The following is a 22,493-nucleotide window of genomic DNA, read 5'->3' on the forward strand; positions in this document are numbered from 1 at the left end:
TGAGGCTTTCTAAATCAACTATCACCAGAGATGGAGATCATTTTCCTGCAATGCATCTTGTCTTCAAGATGGAGTGTTGGGAGCTCATTGTGAAACCTCAACCCTCCTCGTTCACTGAAACTGGACTAAAATATCAGGCTCCAGTACCCTTCATGTAACCCTGGTTCCTAAGCTCTTCAGCTCTGCCTTGATCAGACCCCGCCCTTCATCCCTGCTCCCCAGTGCCCGCCCTCAGGAATGGCGTCACATGCACCTGCAGCCTGGGAACCTGATCCAGGTGGAGGGGGTGGGGGAGGCAGCCCTGGGCGCTTTTGTCTGGCTTTAACTGGACACTTTTCTTTTCCTTTTGTGTTAGCAGGGAATTTGTCCCATTCCTCTTGCACTGACCTCAACAAACGGTGAGTTTGGGGGACTTGTTGTTCACAGGCCTAGATGCGGGAGGAGAGATGAGTCTAGGCCATGGGGTTTTGTAGTCCCAAGGGTCTCTCCGCTTCCTGAAACACTATTTTCTTGAACATTTCGGATTAAATATCAGAGATCCTTCTCCCCGAGCTGCATAGAATTCATCCTTGGGATGGAGGAGAGATTAAGGGATGAAAAGAAATAGAAGAGCGAGAGTTGCTTGTTGTTGTTAATGACACAAAGGTGAGCTGGCAGATCAGCTGATTGACAGCCTTATGCAGAGGTAGTGACCAAGGACTATGGATGGGTTTTGGATGACTCAGATAAATGACCAATGAGAAGAGAAGTCCCAGAAGAGGGCAGAGCCTAAAGCACACAGCTCAGGAAAGGAGTTCCAGTAACTATGTAAATAAGCATGCAAAATCAGCACCTGTTTGGCATGTGTGGCTGAAGATTCATTAGAGTGAGACAGCCCTCTAACTCTGCCCATGAGAGAGAGCAAGTAATGGGCCCTTTAAGATATCAGGCTCTGATTTGTGGTCCTGAAAACTCTCTAGCTGACACATCCTTCTGGCTCTGAGTTTGGGATTAGCTCATGGGATGGGGCTGATGAAATCCCAGGAAATTCAGTCTTTATTGGCTGTAGGCCCAGAGCCTCTTTCCAAACAGCAAGGGTCTACACAGGGCTCTTGTTTGGAGCGGGGAAAATGCCCCCCTGGAGGGAACTCACCCCATCCACTTCTGTTGGAGAGCAACAGAAAGGAGTTTGGGTCCTCCCATCTGGAGCCTGGATTAGGTAGGAAGGGGAGTCTGCAATGTGTCTGGGAGGAGCCTGGAGGAGTTTCCTCTTAAATAGAGGGGCCTGGAAAGCTGATGTGTTCACATCCAGGAAGCTCTAGGAGGTAGAGGTGGTTTTTCCTCCCTTTTGTCCCTCATCTTTTTTTTCTCAGAGTCTTTCCTCCTGTTTCCAGCCCCTCTCCGCAGGTCAGGGGCCTGTCATCCTCTGCTTCTCTGGGAGTACTTTTTTCTTCTTTTCTAACTTTGTGTCCCATCTCCTCACAACTTCCTTTTCTCTCTGCAGCTGTAGCCAGCTGGAAGGGGACTCAGGTGTCTGGGCAGGCTCTTCCCTGCGGCGGACCTTCAGCTTCCTCTTGAGCATGACGGGCAAAACCAAGGTAGGAGTTAGCCTGGGAAGCAGGCGGCCTACACCTGCTGTCCTCCCTGCTTCCCCCCACCCCCACCTCCTCCTCCTTCTTTTTGTCAGTCTTCCGGCTTCAACTCTGGGCCTTGGATACTGTCCCTCAGCTCTTCAATTGAAGGCTAGCGCTCTACCACTTGAGCCACAGTGCCACAGCTTCTCTCCATGCCACCCCTCTCTAGCTCTCCCTATTAGAGAATCAGGGAGATGACTCAAATGGTCAGAGAACATTTTATCTGTCACCAAACTAATATGTCTGTGGCTCAGTAAATTACCTTTTCTTTGCTTCCCACCCTGCTGCCCGCCCCCCCCCCCTCCAATGCCTCCAGCTCAGCCAGCTGTGAACAGCTGCAAGAGGAAATGGGCCAAAAGCCTCAGTAGTTTCAGAATGGCTTGGCCCTCCCTCACTTTAGACCTCATCTAGTTAAGAGGTGGGCAGCAGAAATCTTGCCTGTTGGACAGAATAATGATAATAATTACAGTGATACTTTTTACTTCTTCATAGAGTATTAGTTTGCAAAGTGCTTTTACACTCATAATTTTATGGGTGGGTGTTACAGCTGAAAGAGTTGAAATAAGACCATAGGTGGTGTGGAAGCTAGGAAAGTATGTGATTATGAAGCACATGCACATGGTGCCTGTGTGGCCCTATGCGTTCTGATCCAAGGAAATGAAGGCACACCGCTCTCCCTTCTGTCATCAGTCCTCAGCTCTGCTGAGTTCAGGAGCTCTGACTACAGCCCAAATTCATTTCATTTCCACTTTATTTTTTGCAGACGGTGCACTATTTAGTAGCAGAACAAACTACTACTTTTCCTCTCATGGCTGCCCCACATATGCATGTTTTCCAACCTAGATGGTCTCCTAGCCTCGAGATGAATCCTCAGAGTAGATACCATCCTATTCACTTGTAAGAGTCAGGAGATTTTTCTCCTAGTTGGGTTTCCTACCCCATCTCAAGGCCAGGGCCCTCCTTTGGGATTTCTTCTAAGCCAAAATTGCCTTGTGGTGGGTGGGTAGAAGAAGGTAGAGATATAAGCAGGTGCATTGTTAGCACCGTCTCCCACAGGCCATGGATAAGTTGGGTCTGAGAAAGGCATGAGCGGGTGTGTCTCTGAATGTCTCAGGAGCAGGTGGGGAATTTTAAAGCCACTGGATGTGGCAGTTTGGCCTGTGGGCAGAGGAGACAAAGATTTCTTCTGTCAGTTGGAGGAAGGATCTCTAGAAAACAAACACAGAGCTCTTGGGGTTCAAGCTCACCCTACCCACAGACTGTTAGTTAAATGTAGGAGAGTCTTAAGAGAACCCTTCTTTTCCTCCAGTGTGGTGAACAGCAGTGGGGGGACGGGGAGCCATCCAGCTTCTGACCAGGCTGCATTTGCTAATGGGTAGAGGCTTTGAAGCTCAAATAGAGAAGAAGAAAGAGGCAGAGTAAGTCAGGATCTTGTCCCTCTCGGCCTTTCTGCAACTTGTTCTGGGCCTGTCTTTATTTCTGTCTGGCCAGCCCTGGTCGCCTCCCTCCTACCTCATGAATGTATATATCTCTTCCTCCTCTTGTACCCACTTCAGGCTAGGGGGCCTAGCAAGTAAACATCAGGGTGGGGCTGGAGAGCCACTCAGCAGGAAGGCAGGGAGAGGAGGAGGTGCTCGTGTCTACCTCTTTGACTGGCATTGTAATTGACCACTTTCTTTGTTTTGTTTTGTTTTTGGATCCCATCCTGTACTTTGTTTTTTTTTTTTTTTTTTTTTTTTTTGGGTCCAGTCCTGGGGCCTGAACTCTGGGCCTGGGTGCTGTCCCTCAGCTCTTCAGCTCAAGACTAGTGCTCTACTACTTGAGCCACAGCGCCACTTCCGGCTTTTTTTCTTTTTGCTTATGTGGTGCTGAGGAATCGAACCCAGGGCCTCAGGCATGCAAGGCAAGCGCTCTACCACTGAGCCACCTTCCCAGCCCCATCCAGACACCTTCTTATATTGACTCCAGTAAAGGTCAAGGGTTTTTTTTTGTTTTGTTTTGTTTTGTTTTTGTTGGCATTGGGGCTTGAACTCTGGGCCTGGGCGCTGTCCCTCAGCTCTTCAGCTCAAGGCTAGCGCTCTACCACTTGAGCCACAGTGTCACTTCCAGTTTTCTGAGTGGTTAATTGGAGATTAAGAGTCTCACAGACTTTCCTGCCTGGGCTGGCTTTGAACTGCCATCCTCAAATCTCACCCTCCTGAGTAGCTAGGATTACAGGCTTGAGCCACTGGCACCCGGCTAGGTCAAGTATTTTTAATTGCCATTTCACAGACCACATAAACTTGAGGCTGGGCTCTTTATCTAATATCTTACAGCCAATATGAGGTGGGGCTTCCTTCCTTTCTATGTGGCCTCTTCATCTCTCAGTCACTCAGCAAATCAGCTTTCTTCCACTAGTCTCTGCTGGATAACCCCCCCTTCCCAGAATGCAGAAGGTGCGGAAGAATCAGAAGGAAAGCAGACTTGTTCTGGACAGAGTGGAGTTTGAGTACACAGAGCTGCAGGCCCTTTGCTCCCTTACTGGCTAAGCATCCGGCAACCAGGACCTTACCTGAGGCATCCTCTCTAGCACCGAAATGAGAGGAGTGTATTTTGTCTAGTTAAACAAACTAAAGATTGTGGCTACTTTAGATTCTAGAGGAAATTTTGGCTTTGTATATCTAATTTCTTTTTATCTCTCTTTCTTCCTCTCTACCCCTACCCCTCTCTTTTTTTTATTTTTTCTTTCCATAATGGATTTGAGCACAGGGTTTTTTTGGGGGGTCCGGTCGTGGGGCTTGAACTCTAGGCCTAGGCGCTGTCCCCCAGCTCTTCAGCTCAAGGCTAGCGCTCTACCATTTGAGCCACAGTGCCACTTCCAGCTTTTTTTTTTTCTGTTTATGTGGTGCTGAGGAATCGAACCCAGGGCCTCATGCTTGCAAGGCAAGCGCTCTACCACTGAGCCACCTTCCCAGCCCTGAGCACAGGGTTTTGTGCTTGCTTGGCAAGCACTCTACTACTCATTTATGCCATACCTCTAGCCCTTTTGTGCTTTAGATATGGTCTTTTTTTTTTTTTCCTTTTGGTCGGTTGTGGGGCTTGAACTCTGGGCTTGGGCGGTGTCCCTGTGCTTTTCAGCTCAAGTCAGTGCTCTAGCACTTGAGCCACAGTGCCACGGCTGGTTTTCTAGCGGTTTATTGGAGATAAGAGTATCATGGACTTTTCTTCCCAGGCTGGCTTTGAACCACGATCCTCAGATCTCAGCCTCCTTAGTAGCTAGAATTACAGGCATGAGCCACCGGTGCCAGGCATGGTTTGTCATTGTTGCCTGGGATTTGCCTCAGACCTTGATCCACCTATTTTATGGACTCCTGAATAGCTGGATGTCTGGGGATACTTACCACCATACCAGGGTTATTGCTTGAGATGGGGCCTTGCTAAGTTTATGCCTGGGCTGGCCTTTTTCTGTGATTCTCCTGATCCTTACCTATCAAGTAGCTTAGTCTACCGCCATCAACCTAAAATAATATTTCTTGAAAATCTGGAAAATATCACTGGATAGAAGTGATGTGAGAGCTGGAATGAAAAAGGGGATTAGGAAAGTGGGGGACACCCAAGGGAAAGTATTCATTGCTCCAGAGGATAGAGAAAATGAAAATGGGAGTCCAGCTGCAGGCTTAGCTCAGTAAATGCAGATTAAACATTTAAAGGTAGAGAACAGTTTTCCACTCCCCCCTCCTCTTTTTTTTTTTTGGCCAATCCTGGGGCTTGAAGTCAGGGTTTGGGTGCTGTCTCAAGCCATAGCGCCAATTCTGGCTTTTTCTGTGATTAATTGGAGATACAAGTCTCAAGAACTTTCCTGCCCAGGCTGGCTTCAAACCATGATCCTCATATTTCAGCCTCCTGAGATTACAGGCATGAGCCACTGGTGCTGGCCTCTTCCTTTTAACTAGAGGGCAAAGAGTGAGGCTCAGGATAACAAATGGGAAGGTGGCTCAGTGGTAGAGCGCTTGCCTTGCATGCCTGAGGCCCTGGGTTCGATTCCTCAGCACCACATAAGCAAAAAGAAAAAAAGCCGGAAGTGGCGCTGTGGCTCAAGTGGTAGAGCACTAGTCTTGAGCTGAAGAGCTGAGGGACAGCGTTCAGGCCCCATGCCCAGACACAAAACAAAAAAACAAATGGTATGGAAAGTAGCTTGAAGGTTGGGGTGGGGGTAGTTGGAGATTGGGAGTCTTTGAAGATCTAACTTGAGTTTTGTTTTGTTTTGTTTGTTTTACTAAAGACTCTCAGACTGGGATTCAAGTTGGTTTATTAGATATGCAGGCAGAGTTGGCTCTTTAAAATTCTGTCCTCAGCTTTCAGCATCCAGGCCTGGGAGAAAAGCTGAGGTCCCAGCCTAACCCAGGTCTCTAGGTCCCCAGTGGGTGGAACCATGAGGCCAGAATCCCAGTGTCTCGCTGGCTGTTTTTAAATTTAGTACATTCCTCAACTTTGGCTGACCACTGTGGGGAGGTAAGTCTGGAGTTGGGGAGCCAGGAACCTCAGGATGGCTGGTTTTGTGGAGTTCCTAGGTCTTTTCCATAGGTCTGCCAGGGCAGGTGCTAGCCTGAAGGAACCAGTCCTGACCTGGGAAAGTCCTTTCTGCTTCTAATTGTTATTCAGCATTCACTGGGCATGGCTTGTTTGCTCTCCTTTCTTCTGCCCTTTGTTATATAAGGATCATCAACAGAAGAATGGGTGCAGGAAAAGAGAGTTGCTAGGCAAGGGGGGCAGAGGAGCAGCGTGGGGGTGGTGCTGGGGTGAGGAGCCCAACCAGCTCACCCAGTGGTAAGGCAGTGGAGCCTAAAATAGATGCAGAGGCTAAAATTGGCACCTATAAGAGTGCTGAGAGTTGGGCTTGAAACCTGCAGCTTGGACCTGCCACTAATCTAGGCCTGGAGCTGCTAGACCTGGATTGATAGGGTGGTTGGGCCTTTTCTGCCTCCCTTTTCCCCCTAAACCTACAACTTAAATGTCCCATCTTTTTTTTTTTTTTTTTGGGGTCCGGTCGTGGGGCCTGAACTCTGGGCCTGGGCGCTATCCCTCAGCTCTTCTGCTCAAGGCTAGTGCTCTACCACTTGAGCCACAGCGCCACTTCCGGCTTTTTTCTTTTTGCTTATGTGGTGCTGAGGAATCAAACCCAGGGCCTCAGGCATGCAAGGCAAGCGCTCTACCACTGAGCCATCTTCCTAGCCCCTAAATGTCCCATCTTAAGGCTCTCTAAGGTTCTGGTATTACAGAGAAATGGGAGGCCTCAGGGGAGGAAATGAATTTCAATGCTAGTGATTACAGTTAGTTTAGAGGAAGAATTTTCCAGCTCAGGTTGGGGCAAAAGGTCTAGAAAGATGAATGCTCCCACCTCACCCTCCTCCTCAGAGTGAGAGAGACCCAAGAAGTGCTCTGATCACTCCTTGATTCTGGGAGGCTGTTTCCTGGTCTTCTGGTTCCAGCTTAATTTAGAACAGAAGGAACTGAGGCTAGACACATGGCGGGACTTCCTGAGTTTCCTAGCCTCTGGAAAGATGGCCAGATCCTACCTTCTTCATCCACCAAAGTAGCTGGCAGAGGCGGAGTTAGGAGGAGATGGGCAGTGTGTGGTCCAGAAGGACTGAGGGCCGAAGGGGGGAGGAGGGGGCGGAGGCTTGTGGGAGAATACTCTCAATTATTTTACTTCTCTGAGTCCTCTCCTTCACAACTACTACATACCCAGCTTCTAGTTCTGTCATTTCCCCTCTCTGCTACCCCTGCCCCCAATCGTAAAAGTGGGGGCAGTGGGGAGTGTCTGTCAGTCCTGGCCTGCTTTGATGGGCCCTGAAAGCCAGGAAGGAACTGATCCCAGGTTCCCCGTGTGTGGGGGGGGGGACAGATGGAATCCTTCAGTCCGTGGCGGCGGGAAGGGGGAGGGGAAAGGGAAGCGCTCGGGTCCCGCCAGGACTGCGGGACTAAGCACTAGTGGGGTTTAAGGAAACGCACGGCTAAGAGGCGGCTGCCTGGGGCTAGAGGGCGCCCCGAGGTGCGAGAGGGGAAACCCGCAGGGGGGGCCCCCTCCAACCCGTGCGGGGGCACCCCAGATCTTCTCCTGGCAGCTCCAGCAACCCGGGCGTCCTGTCCCGTGCGCCGGTCCCCCGCCCTCCCTCCCCGCGCTCCGCCTCCCCCCTTCCTGAGCCCGGGCGGCGGGGGGAGGAGACAAGGGTTTGAGGAACTGGCGCTCGCTCGTTCGCTCGCTCCGTGCCGGGCGCGGGGAGCCAGACTTCCTGTCCCCGAGACCGACGCGTGCGGGGCGGACCCTCCCCCTCCTCCCCCGCTGCCGCCGGACGCCTGGGTCCGCGCCCCGTCCTCCCCGCGGCCCACCTAGGATTATGTCTCGGATCGAATCTCTCACCCGGGCGCGGATTGACCGGAGCAAAGAGCTGGCGAGCAAGGTGGGCTGGGGTCCGCGAGCCCTCCCCGCCCCGCGCCCCCGCCGCTGTCCTCCAGGTGCCCTCCGACCCCCGCACCCCGGCGGGCGGCGCACCCCACGCTCCGCGATGGCTTTCCGGGCGGAGCGGCGAGCAAGCGCGCGGCGGGACGGGGAGGGTGGGTGGGGACTGAGGGTGGGTGGGGAGGGGGCCGGGGAGCCCGCGACCAGCCCCGCGCCTCCCGCCCCTGCCGCGCGGATTCTGCGCCGGGACCGGGAGAGGGCGGACCTGGGGTTTGGTGGCCTCGATCCGGTGAGACTGGAGTGTTTTGAGCCGCTCGGAAGAAAGTTGCTCTGGTAAGGGACGGAGCGGGAAGAGGGAGGCGTGTGTCTTGGGGGGTCGGAACGGTGGAAACTCTCTGGCACCCCCCCCTTTCGGCTCCCGGGTCCTGCCGGGTTGCTTTTGGCGGTGCCCCCCGCCCCCCAAACCCTAGCCGCGGGTTCGGTCGTTTCCCCCTTTGTCCCCGCCACCCACCGGAGGGGGCGGGAGGGGGTGGTTTCCCAGCTTCCTCCCACCACCCCTCCAAGACAAAAGTCAGCTCCTCCTCTCGTCGCAAATGGACTTTCCAGCTGTGATTCAGTTCTCCCCTCGGGGTGGGCTGGTGGCTGGGGTCAGGAGCTTTGGTTTTCTTCACCCTCAGGTGAAGAGAGCCGAGGTCTTTGTGTAGCTGGTGTGTGCGTTGCCCTTCCTCTCCAGCACCCCTGTGTCTGGGACACAGGCAGGTCCCCAGCGCCCCACCTGCCCCACCAGCTTCCAGGATCCTTGTTTTCTCAGCCGGAAACCACCAGAACCCTTAGGCTGATCCACTCCCACCTCCCTGGGCTCATTTTATCATCTCTTGCCTGTCATCTCCAGTCTGGACGTATGATTGGGTGAACACACAGACACACACAGCCATCAGGACCTCTAGGCTACTCCTCTGCAAGTATCCATTATTTTCCTTTGTACCCAGCCTTAGTCCCAAATTCCACGACCTCTCCACACCCCAGCCCCCAGGAAATGATGAAACGGACCAGTGAATAAGTGAGAGCTGAGAGGAAGGTGGTGCCGACGGAGAGCACTTCCCATTTCCTCAGGGCTCCCACATTGTCCCCTGTTCTCCAGAAGGCCAGGACCCAGCCCAGAGCTGCTTTCATCTTAATCTCTGGCTTTCCTGTGAGTCCAGCCTCTGCTTAGTGGCCAGTCTGGCTGGATCACCTTCCTGCAAGGGAGCCGAACCTTTCTGGAGCCCTCCAGGGCATGGAAAGTGCACTCTTCCATCTTGCTTTTGGTTCCTTGCTAGGCTACCTGTCTTGATGTTTAATGGAGAGGGGCCATCTCAGTGTGGGGGTGGGGGTTGGGGGCAGGGAATAAGGTTTGAAGGCTTCCTTTGGGATTTGGGCTTAGATAAGGCTAAGGAGAAAACAACCAGGGATTTGAATGATGCCTAAGACAAACAGAGGGCCAGGGTGAAATGACTGAAGTGTGTTGCAACAGTGGGGCGCAGACACTGTTCACAACCTTGTGCCAGGCCAGGCCCCGGCTTCCAAGGTCTGTTTATTTTTTCAACCGTTTGAGCTGAGGCCCTGGAGCAGAGCCAAGGGGGGCGGGAGAGGCTTTTTGAAACCACGGAAATTTGGTTCCACCCTAAAAAGGAAAGCTATGGGGGAGCTGGTGAGGGGGCAGACCTGGTGAGAAGGGGGTATAGTGAGAGCTTCTCGGAGGGCAAAAACTGGGGTCTTTTCTCTATTAATGGCGGAGCTGGTAGGCCAGATACCTGGATTCTCATGCCCTCTATTTATATTTTTCTTTCTTTTTTTAGTAGTGGAGGAACAGGGATCCACATGCATGGCTCTACTTTCTACCCTGGCTGGACATGGAGGGGGGACTGGGGAACCCATCTGGGGGGCCTGAGTGGGTAGATCTGAGAGGGCCAGGAGGCCACAGGAGGAGGGCGGTTGTCAGTTTGGGCTGGTCGGAAGGGAGGGCTGCCTCCGGAAGGCTGTGGTTACAAGAAGGGGGGAGTTGATTCTTAGCCAACAAGCCCTGGATCCCCTCTTTCCCCCTCCCCCCAAGCTCACCAGCTGTCTCCTTTCTTTTTATACGGTGGTGGAAAGTGGAGGGGGCCTGCTGGAAATGAGACTCTTTGAGGAAGACGGTCTCCCCGGCTACCTGTGTAGGCAGATGGGTCAGGGCTGGGGCTAGATGCCCCAACCCCACTCTAGTTCTCGCCTCATAGGAGGAGGAAGTTAAGTATAAGCTGTCCCTTTTTCCTTCCCGCCTCGTAGGATGTCTCATGCTTCCTTTTGCTTTTCACTCCATTTCTAGTCTTCCAGACTGTCTTCAGTTATCCACCCCCTCAATTCTCTCTGCTCTGCTTCTTTACCTCCTCAGATCCCAAAGCCCATAGGTCCCCTTTCTGTCTTTTCGCCTTCTTACTCTTTCTTCCCTTTTTTTCCCTTCCTATTCAGAACAAAGGGTCCCTTTCTGACAAGCAAGGGCCAGAGATGGAGGGATGACTCTGGAGGCCAGGGGCAAAGAGGGTGCTTAGAATCTCCAGGACTGTAGCATTGGCGTGTGTGGTGGGCAGGTGGAGTGGAGACGGAAGAGAGAGACTGTGTCTTTGTTCTGAGCACTGGAGAGGTGGCTGGCTTTGTGTGCAAGGCCAAGAGTAGCGGAGAGGAGCCAGGAGGGAGTGGAGAGGACTGACAGTTTGGGAGGAGACTTGAGGGATTGGGGGTGTCCCTGGAGGATGAAGCTTTTGTGGACATAGAAGAGGATTCTAGGGATCATGAAGGTTAGGGAAAGAATTGAGGGAGGGAGAGGAAGCAGGATGGGGAAGGTTTAACAAAGTCACTGAGGGACTGCCTACAGAGGGATCTGCTGGGGGCAAGCATAGGAGTTAAAGAGGGGTCTGATCTCAGTCCCACAGGCTCTGCAGCTTTGATCTTGGATCAGGGAGGGGGCATTATCTGAATGTGAACCCCATGTGTGCATGTTACCTGCATGTGGTACTCTGGGTTACTCTAGCTTGAAACCATAGTCACCAAAGTTAGGGGGCTCATGCTCTCTGGATGTGAGGAAGTGGTTCCATTCTTAGCTTCAGCCTCTGATTTGAAGTATCCTGTAGAAACTGAGTAAGTGGATTGGTCAGGATTTCTGGAGCTGGTAGAGAAGGCTAAGAGAAGCTGGCTGGACCCTTCTGGGTTTGTTTGTGTCTCCTTGGGGGAGGGTGGGAGGAGGACTGCAGGCAGCAGCTGCCCCCTCCTAACTCAGCCAGCTTGCCTTGTGCCAGGAGGGCAGGGAGTCCTGGCACAGCTATTGTTCGCTTGCACAAATGCTTGTCTGTTTGCATCTTTCTCCCTCCTTCTCTTTCTGCTTGTCTGTCTCTTGGCCGGACAGGTGTGGCCATCTGGGTTTGGGCAGGCTGGCATCCACAGTGCCTGGATCTCTGAGTCTCTAGCCTGATTTTATTCCCTATAGCCCTTAACCATCCCTCCTCTCCTTTACCAGTGTGCCCACCCCCTAAGACCAGTGTCTTCTCTTCATTCATTTAGCAAGTATTAAGTGCCTTTGTGTGTTCTGTGATGGTTTTCTGTGTGGTTTCTGGCTTTGCTGTTTGTTTCTCTTCCATGTGGCTACTTTCTCAGCCTCCTGCCTTCATCTTATCCCTGGAAGCTCCTAAAGGAGCAAGGCCTGGCCAGGACCATCCTAGGTCCTCTTTCAAGTTCCATTGTCAGGAGCCCTTTCCCTCTTCATTTCCCAGTCTATAGCTCATTCATTCCCTATGATTCAGTGCCAGTAACCCTGCACCCCTGCTATCCACAGCTGAGCCATAAATGACTCAGGAGCCAATGGACCCTGTCAAGGATCCTTGGGTTGGGAGAAGCCCTGACTTGCCTGGATGGCTCTGCGAGGTTCTGCAGCCCACTGGGGATCACAGGAGATAAGGTCCAGGCTTTGGCAGGCCTTGTCCTTCATGGATGTCACTGTTTTACTCTCTTGGCCTGGAAAACAAGGTGGACAGAAGAGAGGGGGAACCTTTCAACCTGTCAGCAGTCAGCCAGTGAGCCTGTTCTTTTTTTGTTTTGTTTTGTTTTAATGCTGGTCATGGGGCCTGGACTCTGGGCGTGGGCGCTGTCCCTTAAGCTCTTCAGCTCAAGGCTAACATTCTGCCACTTGAGCCACAGAGCAACTTCCGGGGTTTTTTGTTTATGTGGTGCTGAGGAATTGAACCCAGGGCCTCATGCGTGCAAGGCAAGCACTCTACCACTGAGCCACCTTCCCAGCCCCGAGCCTGTTGTTATTTCCCCACAATGATGAGGATCTGAGTAGAAGGATGATCTAGGTTACTCTTATGATTTATGCTCAAAGGAAATAAAAGTATAGGACTGGGAACACTTTAGGAAGAAGGAGAAAATGAGTGACAGGAGAGGAAGGCCTGAGGCTCCCATAAGGAATGGGTGCTGCTGAGATCCCATGTCTTTCCTTTCTTTCTTTCTTTTTCTTTCTTTCTTTCTAAACATGCATTGAGTGCTTATTGTAAGTGAGGGATTATGTTTATTGTAAGTGAGGGATTATGTTAGAGTGCAGGTGGGTTCATAGTCTTTATTCACTTAATCCATGATGTAACAGTGGCATAGATAAAGGCAGTGAACAGGAAAAGACTTATCACAAGGTTTGTAATGAAGAGGCACTGACCATACATGCTGGACAGCAGAGGGTTGGATCCAGCAGGAAGAGCCTCTGAGCATGGTGGGGAGCTTGTGGACTATGAAGTGATGGGCCTTTGAACTCAGAGCCTCATGCTTACTAGGCAGGTGCTCTGCCAGAGAGCCGTGCCTTCAACCCGCTTTTGGTGTTGGTCCTGAGACTTGAACTCAGGACCTCCCTTGTGTGTCACTTGCTTTTTCACTTATAGCCCCCCCCCCCCCCCCCCGCCCGTCGTGGGGCTTGAACTCTGGGCCTGGACGCTGTCCCTCAGCTCTTCTGCTCAAGGCGAGCGCTCTACTGCTTGAGCTACAGCGCCATTTCCAGTTTTCTAGTGGTTTATTGGAGATAAGAGTCTCACAGTCTTTCCTGCCCAGGCTGGCTTTGAACCGAGATCCTCAGATCTCAGTCTCCTGAGTAGCTAGGATTACAGGCGCCCGGCTTCAACCCTTTTTTATACTGGTTATTTTGAGACAGGTTGTGTTTAGACTGATCTATCTGGGATCACAGGAACACATCACCATACTCAGCTTCTTCTTTTTTTTTTCTTTGTCAGTTGTGGGGCTTGAACTCTGCGCTTGGGTGCTATCCCTGAGTTCTTCAGTTCAAGGCTAGTGCTCTACCACTTAAGCCACAGTGACACTTTCAGTTTTCTGGTGGTTAATTGGAGATAAGTCACACAAACTTCCCTACCAAGGTTGGCTTTGAATTTGATCCTCAGATCTCAGCCTTCTGAGTAACTAGGATTACAGGCGTGAGCCACTGGTGCCAGGCTCAGCTTCTTTGATTGAGACCATTAAGATGCATTTTTAAGAACTTTTCTGTGGGCTGGGAATGTGAGCACTGGTGGCTCAACCTGTAATCCTAGCTACTCGGGAGGCTGCGATCTGAGGATTGTGGTTCAAAGCGAGCCCAGGCAGGAAAGTCCATAAGACTCTTTTTTTTTTTTTTTTTGGGGGGGGGTCCGGTCGTGGGCCTGAGCTCTGGGCCTGGGCGCTGTCCCTGTGTTGTTCCATCCTCAGTAGCCCAAGCCCTGGGGCGGGCACAGGCCACCTCTGGAACAATAGTGCTAGGCAGTGCCAGGGCTGCTTGCTGCTGGGCAGTGCCCATGCTGGGATGTGCTGCTGCTGTGGCTGCTGCCCGCTGCTGGCCCACCTAGAGAGGGGGTCACTTCAAGACAGGGTGAGTGTTGGGAGGTGGAGGAAGCAGGGCCCCAAGTGCCTGGGTTATATCCGCTTCTGTGCCAAAGGGCAGGAGTGAACTGGAGAGCCCTTCTCTAGCTGTCTGAAGCCTCTCTCTCCCTTTGCTACTCCTATCAGAACTGGCCTGATAGGTGAATTTTGGAGGATGGAGGTCTCCTACCTCAGGAAATTAATTAGAGGCCAAGGCTGAGGCCAGGGGCCCAGCTGTGTGTGGAAAAAGGGTTCTCGTAGCAGCATTCTGGCCATCTGTAGCACTACCCTCTGGAGTGATCCTTCCAGGCATGTTTGATTGTATTGCTATTTTCATGTTTGTCTGCTTGCTTCTTTTCATTCAGATGTCATAATTGCTCAAACATTCAGTGTGTGGCCAGCCCTTTGGACTTGGTCTTTGAGGTCCTACAGGAGAATTTGATCTAAATTGCATTGATTAAAGACCTATACTTTGGCACAAGATAGATTAAGATTAGACCAATGATGTTTCTAGTGATTCGGGTATGTTAGGTACCAGTGGAGAAAAAGGGAGGCTGCAGTATCAAGAGGCTAGACAGAGTTCTAGAATCTGTCAGCTCAGCTCCTGAGCTAGGCCCAAGCAGAAAGGAGGAATTGCCTGCAGGGGAAAGGAGAGGGAGGGCCTCATTGCAGCAGAGGAGAAGCAGAAGCCAGAGCTGAAGCAAAGCTGGCCGAGAAAAGGAAGGCAGAGGTGGAGGTGCAGAGGAGGGAGAGTCTGAGCTCAGAAGAGAAGACATGGAGAGAAAACTGGGTGATGGGAAGAGAGAGAACAAGGGGGTGGAGAGGGTACATGAAAAGAATAAAGATAAGGAAAAGACCTGCAAGCCTCTGAGCTCTGTTCATTGTCAGCCATCCACCAGCCACTCTAAGCTAAGGAGGGGAGGGGCTAGAGAAGGATCTTGGGTACCAGGACACCCTGAGGCCTAAAGTCACAGGACACTCTGAAACCTAGGGTACTGTAGCCCAGTGCCCTCTGGCCCCTGAGTTGTTGACTCAGACCCTGCACACTTCCCTTTTCTACCCTTAGGCACCAGGCCACTGTTCTCCCCTCCCCCAACCCCTGACTGCTAGTGTAACTGCCCTGAGCATGGCTGGAGCTGTGGTCAGGACTGGTTTATGGCCTCACTGGGTTGTAATTCTAATTCTTTGTCCAAGGGCCCAGCCACTGGGACTCAGATCCTTAGCCTCAGTTGTTCTTTTTCTGTTGTTGTTGGTCATGGGGCTTGAACTCAGGGCCTGGGTGTTATATTCCTGAGTCCCCCCCCCCCCCCCCCCCCCCCCCGCTTTGCTTTCTCAAGATTCATACTCTACCACTTTGAGTTACAGCTCTACTTCCAGTTTGCAGGTGGTAAACTGGAGGTAAGAGTATTACAACTGGGGCTGGGAAGGTGGCTCAGTGGTAGAGCGCTTGCCTTGCATGCATGAGGCCCTGGGTTCAATTCCTCAGCACCACATAAGCAAAGAGAAAAAAGCCGGAAGTGGCGCTGTGGCTCAAGTGGTAGAGTGCTAGCCTTGAGCTAAAGAGCTGAGGGACAGCGCCCAGGCCCAGAGTTCAGGCCCCATGACGGACCACCCCCCCAAAAAAAAAAAAAAAAAAGAGTATTACAACTTTTCTGCCAGGTTTGGCTTCAAACTTTGATCCTCAGGTCTCAGTCTGCTGAGTAGCTAGGATTACTGGCATGAGCCACCAGCACCCAGATGGTTGCTGTTCTTGATTTCTGAGAGAGAGGCAGGGCTACCTTGAAGAGAGTGGTCTGCTTCTAGAACTGCCTTATGGTCCTTTAAGCGTGGAGGGAAGCAGGAAGCCAGATCTGAGATCTGAGGCTGAGATCTGCGAATCACTGTAGGAAGCCAGCTCCGAAGTAGTCTTTGAGATTCTCTGATTAACCACTAAAAAGCTGGAAGTGGAGCTGTAGCTCAAGTGGTAGCGTGCTACTAGCCTTGAGCAAAAAAAGCTCAGGCCCCTGACTCAAGCCCTAGGACCATGACAGAAGAAGAAAAAGAATGGAGGGGAAATTAAGAAACCTCAAGTGACAACTGAGGAACGTACTAGAAGAGGTGAGGAAGAATGATGTCCTCACCATCTCACCTCCCGCTGTTTCAGAAGCTCGGGCTTAAGTAGGGGCTGACAAGAGGTCAAGAAAAAAGACTTGCAGAAGCAGCTGGTAGAAAGCTTACAGAGGAAAGGCTGGGAAGGGACATATATGGAGTATGTCCTATCTCCATGGAGATCAAGAGAAGGATGAAGCTGGGTGCCAGTGGCTCATACCTATAATCCTAGCTACTCAGGAGGCTGAGATCTGAGGATCACAGTTCAAAGCCAGCCTGGGAAGGAAAGTCTCTGAGACTTTTTTTTTTTTTTTTTTTTTGGTCGGCCGTGGGGCTCTGGGCCTGGGCGCTATCCCTCAGCCCTTCAGCTCAAGGCGAGCGCTCTACCACTTGAGCTACAGCGCCACTTCCGGTTTTCTGGTGGTTTATTGGAGATAGGAGTCTCACGGTCTCTCCTGCCCGGGCTGGCTTTGAACCGAGATCCTCAGATCTCAGCCTCCTGAGTAGCTAGGATTACAGGCGTGAGCCACAGGCGCCCGGCTCTGAGACTTTTTTTGGGGGGGAGGGTCAATTGTTTTTTATTTTATTTTATTTTATTTTTGGTGGGGGGGATCAGTCGTGGAGCTTGAACTCTGGACCTGGACACTGTCCCTGAGCTCTTCAGCTCAAGGCTAGTGCTCTCCCACTTGAGCCACAGGGCCACTTCCAGTTTTCTGGTGGTTAATTGGAGATGAGTTTCTGCTGACTACTTTCCTGCCCGGGCTGGCCTTGAACCATAATCCTCAGATCTCAGCTTCCTGAGTAGCTAGAATTACAGGTGTTAGTCACCGGGATCCAGCTTCTGTGAGACTCTTATTTCCAATGAACCACCAGAAAACTGGAAGTGGCACTGTGGCTCAAGTGGTAGAGTGCTAGCCTTGAGCTGAAGAGCTGAGGGACAGTGCTCAGGCCCAGAAGTCAAGCCCCATGACCAACCAAAAAAAAAAAAAAAATACTGATGGATGGTGTAGATGGCAGAAAGGATGTGGGAGACCAGGACCAGTTGGATGAGGAACAATCTGGAGCTTCCACAGGTTTTGTGTCTGAAGAGGAATATGAGAGGAATAAGTTTGTTTGCAAGGGAGCTTTTCCACTAGGACATCCCAGCCTGCTGGCTGATTTCCTTCCTTAAAGGTGCCAGAGAGGAAGACTGACCTGAGGTCAGAATGAGGCTCCCCTTATCTAGAAGTCCATGAGAGACATGCTGCCTTCCAAACAGAGGCTTTGGCTGAGAGAATGGGTGGAAGAGTTAGAGGTTGGGGGACCTGACCTCTTAAGTTGAGGGTAGCCATTGAGGTGTTGTGCCCCTTCAGCCATTATTAGAGGAAACTCCTGCCCTCTCATTCTTGCCTCCCCCTTCCCCCCCACTGCCACTGTGACTGCCATGAGATAGCGGCTCTAACGCTGGTTGTCATGGTTATGAGAGGAGCTAACTCCCATAGATTGGAAAGCGCTGGTGAGCTGGCACCCTCTGCTTTGCCTGCTCTTCCCTCTTCTTTGCGCATCTTCCCACCCCCCCCACCCCCCCCAGCACAGAGAAGAGCGTACAGCAGCCCGGGGGCGAGCAGAGCTAAGGCTGGGAGGTAGAGTGAGGACGCAGAGATCGCAGAACCAGGGAGATGAGTGGCAATAGGAGGCAGCCCAGCCGCAGGGGCCAGGTAGGTCAGGGGTCCAGGAGCCCTTTGCAGCTGGCTATCCCTCGGCCTGCTCACTTCTGGACAGCTACCCCTGATGATACCCTGTTGCAGGCTGTATTGAGAATGGTCTTTCCAGCTCAGCAAGCAGGCATTTCTCTGCTTCTGCCCTCAACCTGTGACTGGACTCCAGGTACCCTGATGCCACCTAGCTTCACCTCCTGTTTCTTGCATCCCTTCCACAGAACCGGGAAAAGGAGAAGATGAAGGAAGCCAAGGACGCCCGTTATACCAATGGGCACCTCTTCACTACCATCTCAGTTTCGGGCATGACTATGTGCTATGCCTGTAACAAGAGCATCACAGCCAAGGAAGCCCTCATCTGCCCAAGTAAGTTGTCCCCTGAACAGATTTGGTGACTACCAGTTGTAACCTGTCATTTCTGCCCTGGATCATAAGGGAAGCTCTCCGCTGAGCCCAAGTGCCAGGACCAGATGCTTCTTTCTTATTCTCCTTCCTCTGGAGGGTGGTGGCTATTGGAATGTGGCAGAAGCAGGTCTAGCTGGGGATGTGGATGAGAAAAGCTGGAATGGCTCTTTGCAGCTGTCACCCGCGGGGTAGCCTTCTTGCTCCCTGAACAGCTGCTGAGGGGAACTGACTGCAGAAGGAGGAGGACTTGTGTGTGAAAAGTGGTGGGAGAGGCGCTGGGGAAAGTTGCCAGCCTCACAGCTGGCTTTGTCCATCTTGCTGGGCAAAACTGGACATTCAGGACCTCAGGGTTCCATTGTCCTTTCCTTTCTGATACTTGTGGGTAGAGTCTGAAATCTTACGTCCTTTCAAGGACAAAATGGGATTAGAACCCTGTCTTAGATTTCCAGTCTAACTAGACAGTAAGAAAGGACCATGCATGAGGGAGTATCAGCCAGAAATCCTTTCCTTCCTGAAGTTGTTTATGCAGAAGGCTCTAGCTCGGGCCTGCTCCCTCAAATTTATGGCAACGATTTGCGTTTGATTAGAACAGGATTGGAGGCATTATGACTGGCTGCTGACCAACGGGATGAATTTCCTAGCTTCCAAATGAATCCCTTTGGTTTATGGAGAAGAAACCCAGAAAGAACTTCCTCCCTACTTTCTCACTGCTCGATTTAGAGTTGGGAGGATGAGGAGGGAACCCCCATCTAGATTCCTCTAGAGACTTGACAAAATACCCAGTCCGGAAGCTTGTTGCCAGGGGAACTGGGGAGGCGGGCACTACTATTTTGAGAGCAGGTGGAAAGCGGAGGTTTGATCCAGAGACACTAGGTGTTGGGGGTAGAAGGGAGCTCCTTGGGAGGGGGGGGTGGGCAGTGTTGTAGCCCCCACATCTGTCTGAACCTTCTGCCCCACCCTACTTGCCTTGTATTTGTGGAAGTGAGCTTGGGGCTGAGTATTGTCTGAAGGAGTTAGCAGCGTTTCCGGTGCTGGGCGGGGGAGGGGAAGCTGGAGAAGGCCAAGGCCTGCGAGTGTGTTGGGAAGGGGACATCAGTGGTCCTGTGCCTAGACTTGGCTATCCCTCCTTTTTCCTCCTCTTCCCTACTCCATGGCGAGGTGGGGCAGAAAGTGGGGGAGAAGCAGATGGAGTGTGTGGGAGCTGTAGGTTTGCCTTGCGTGGTGAACAGGACTCCCTGGGCCTGGAAGGGAAGAGGCAGCCTGACTGGGATCAGAACAGAAGGCTGATAGATTGGCAGGGAAGGCAGGGCAAGGCGTGGACCTGTTTATTCCCCACTAGATCCATCAGCCTTGGAATTGCTCAGACCCAGCCAGAGGCAGTGGGCATATATGTGCGGCACTGGCAGGAAGGAGTAAATGCCAGCTCTGCTACCAGCAAGAGGGTATCAGGCTATTGATTACAACATCTCCAGGACAGGTTCCTCATCTGTAAAATAAGGGTAGTGGCACCCACCTCTGGGCTGTGGAACACTGTCAAGGTGGAGCATGTCCTTAGCGCTCAAGGAGTGTTCACGGCTCCCTACCCTAGCCCCCGCCCCAGCTGCCATCCTGTCATCGTGTGGTCTGTGGGAGTCCTTGCTCTCATCTTCCAGTTGCACCCTCCTTTGTGCTTCTCCAGCTCATCTCTAACAGCAGTAACTCCTCTTCCCTGTAGTCCACATCTCAAGCTTGCTTCAAGTTCAGAATTGTTCACTCCTCCTGACTCTGTGATTCCAGTTCACATCCAGACCCCTCTCTCACTTCACTTCCTGCTTCAAGAAAGAGGGAGGTGGGAGGAGAAGGGATTAAGGTGTGGTAATTATTGAGAAGTATGGGAAGGGGGGAAATACCTGTGTCCAGGGGGAGATGGGTGTCTGCACATGGGTGTGTCCCCTCCTGTACCACCCAGCCCTCCCTTTACCCTCTTTACCCCACCCTCCCAGCCTGCAATGTGACTATCCACAACCGCTGTAAAGACACCCTGGCCAACTGTACCAAGGTCAAGCAGAAGGTGAGATGACAGGGAGGGCAAAGGGCTGGGGGAGAGGGTAATAAGCGTGTGGTGCCCTCATGCCTTTGCATTCATTCCCTACCCTGTGTTCCTCCACCCTTCTTACCACGGGGCAGCCCAGACCCTCAGCCCCAGGCCTCAGACCCTAGTGGATCAGGCCTACTGCTGAAGACATGGCCCCACATCACTGGGCTTTGCCATCCTGATTCCTGTAACCATAGTGCTAGCTTCTCCCCAGGGAGCAGTGCCCAGTACCTGCTTCCTCCTAGGTTCTGGAGGGGGTGATCCTTAGGTGACAGCTGTTCTTGGTGTCTCTTGCTCTTTCTCATAGCAACAGAAAGCTGCTCTGTTGAAGAACAACACTGCCTTGCAGTCTGTCTCTCTTCGAAGTAAGAGTGAGTAGTTGGGTATTGGGGAGGCCACCATAAGCCCCTGGGACCCCAGGCTTCTCAGCTCATGGGCTCTGCTGCCCCCCTGAGGTTATACCTTGACACAGCAACTTCCTCTCTAGTGGAAGTGGCTAAAAGGGGCATAAGGAAGGGGATGGTCTATATTCTTGGGCTTAGAGGTAGGACAGGGAAATCCTTATAGGGCTGAAGGATTGTGATGGTCTGTCATTTGGGCCTGGTACATGCTGTATTAGTATCATTTACCTGTTTTTTTTTTTACTAGGGATTGCACTAAAGGCATGCGTTGTACCATTTGAGCCACACCTCCAACCCCTTTTTGACCTTTTTTTTGGTTGTTGTTGGTGGTGGTTGTGGGGCCTGAACTCTGGGCCTGGGCACTGTCCCTCAGCTTTTCAGCTCAAGGCCAGTGCTCTACCACTTGAGCCACAATGCCACTTCCTGTTTTCTGGTAGCTTATTGGAGATAAGAGGTTTTACGGACTTTCCTGCCTGGGCTGGCTTTGAACTGCAATCCTCAGATCTCAGCCTCCTGAGTAGTTAGGATTACAGGCATGAGCCACCAGCGCCCGGCTTTGGTTTTTGTTTTTTTTTTTTTGGTGCTGGTCCTGGGCCTTGAACTCAAGGCCTAGGTACTATCCCTAAGCTGCTGCTGCTTCTCTTTCTTTCTTTCTTTTCTCTCTTTCCTTCCTTCCTTCCTTCCTTTCCTTCCTCCCTTCCTTTCCTTCCTTCCTTTCCTTCCTTCCTTCCTTCCTTTCTTTCCTTCCTTCCTTTCCTTTCCTTCCTTCCTTCCTTTCCTTTCCTTTCCTTCCTTCCTTCCTTCCTTTCCTTTCCTTCCTTCCTTCCTTTCCTTTCCTTCCTTCCTTCCTTTCCTTTCCTTCCTTCCCTTCCCTTCCCTTCCCTTCCTTCCTTCCTTCCTTCCTTCCTTCCTTCCTTCCTTCCTTCCTTCCTTCTTTCTTTCTTTCTTTCTTTCTTTCTTTCTTTCTTTCTTTCTTTCTTTCTTTCTTTCTTTCTTGCCAGTCTTAGCACTTGAACTCAGGGCCTGGCCTCTGTCCCTGAGCTCCTTTAGCTCATCTGTAAAATAAAGGTAGATGCTCCCATTTCTATGGGCTGTGAGGCTAGCAGTCTACCACTAAGCCACATTTCCAGCCTGTCCTTAAGCTTCTTTTGCTCAAGACTATTGCTCTACCACCTGAGCCACAGCTCCACTTCCGGATTTTTTTTAGTAGTTTATTGGAGATTAAAGTCTCATGGACTTTCCTGCCTTGGCTGGTTTTGAACTGTGGTCTTCACATCTTAGCCTCTTCAATAACTAGGATTACAGGCAAGAGCCACCAGCACCTGTCTACATTGTTTATTTTTGAGGTATGCTCAGTAAGTTAGCCTGGGGATTGGTACTCCTACTCATGCTTACCTGTGTTTCTGGGGATGATAGGTGTACACCACTATACCCAACCACATTGTACCTCCCCTGTAGGTGACACACACAACCTTGCTGAGCCATGAGTGAGATGGAGTTTGTAACAAACATTTTGCTTGGGCTGGCGCTCAAACTGTGATTCTCCCAATCTCAAGTAGTAGGGTTAGAGGCTTGAATGCCTGGCCTTGTATTATTATCACTGCATTTGGTAATATTCATGGCAATTGTCAGGTTTTGGTCAGATAGCTTTGGTGTAACAACATGGTACTTAGGCAGAAAGATCAGAGCCCCAAGTCTCATCATCATTGGTCCTGATCAGGTCTTCTTACTTTTTTTGAGCTTCACTTTGCTCAGTTTGTTTCAGAGAGGAAGTAAGGCAAGAAAAAGCTCTGCAAACATTGGAGGATAGTACAGATGTAAAGTGACATTATAAGTGTTTCTTGGACCAGAAGGGCCGGGAGTGGTTCCAGAGAATAC

General features: G+C 51.5%; 1 protein-coding gene across 7 annotated transcripts in view; it reads left to right on the top strand.

Annotated features, from left to right (window-relative positions):
* The first annotated feature begins 342 nt into the window (after window positions 1-342).
* Window positions 343-22,493, top strand: part of Arhgef2 (Rho/Rac guanine nucleotide exchange factor 2) — a 37,591-nt gene continuing 15,440 nt past the window's right edge. The window contains exons 1-5 of one of the 7 annotated variants that reach the window (XM_042681566.1): window positions 343-398; window positions 1,484-1,577; window positions 17,957-18,101; window positions 20,123-20,190; window positions 20,522-20,585. In XM_042681566.1, the coding sequence (XP_042537500.1) occupies window positions 1,560-1,577; window positions 17,957-18,101; window positions 20,123-20,190; window positions 20,522-20,585 (295 nt within the window). In that variant the 5' untranslated portion in view covers window positions 343-398; window positions 1,484-1,559. Of the gene's footprint in view, window positions 399-975; window positions 1,199-1,285; window positions 1,305-1,483; window positions 1,578-7,857; window positions 8,054-10,185; window positions 10,318-17,956; window positions 18,102-20,122; window positions 20,191-20,521; window positions 20,586-22,493 lie in introns of those variants that run through there. The other 6 variants (XM_042681563.1, XM_042681561.1, XM_042681562.1 and 3 more) reach the window with 6 other exon arrangements.

Source organism: Dipodomys spectabilis, unplaced genomic scaffold, assembly GCF_019054845.1.
Source record: "Dipodomys spectabilis isolate Male_0828 unplaced genomic scaffold, ASM1905484v1 ptg000069l, whole genome shotgun sequence".
NCBI lineage: Eukaryota > Metazoa > Chordata > Mammalia > Rodentia > Heteromyidae > Dipodomys > Dipodomys spectabilis.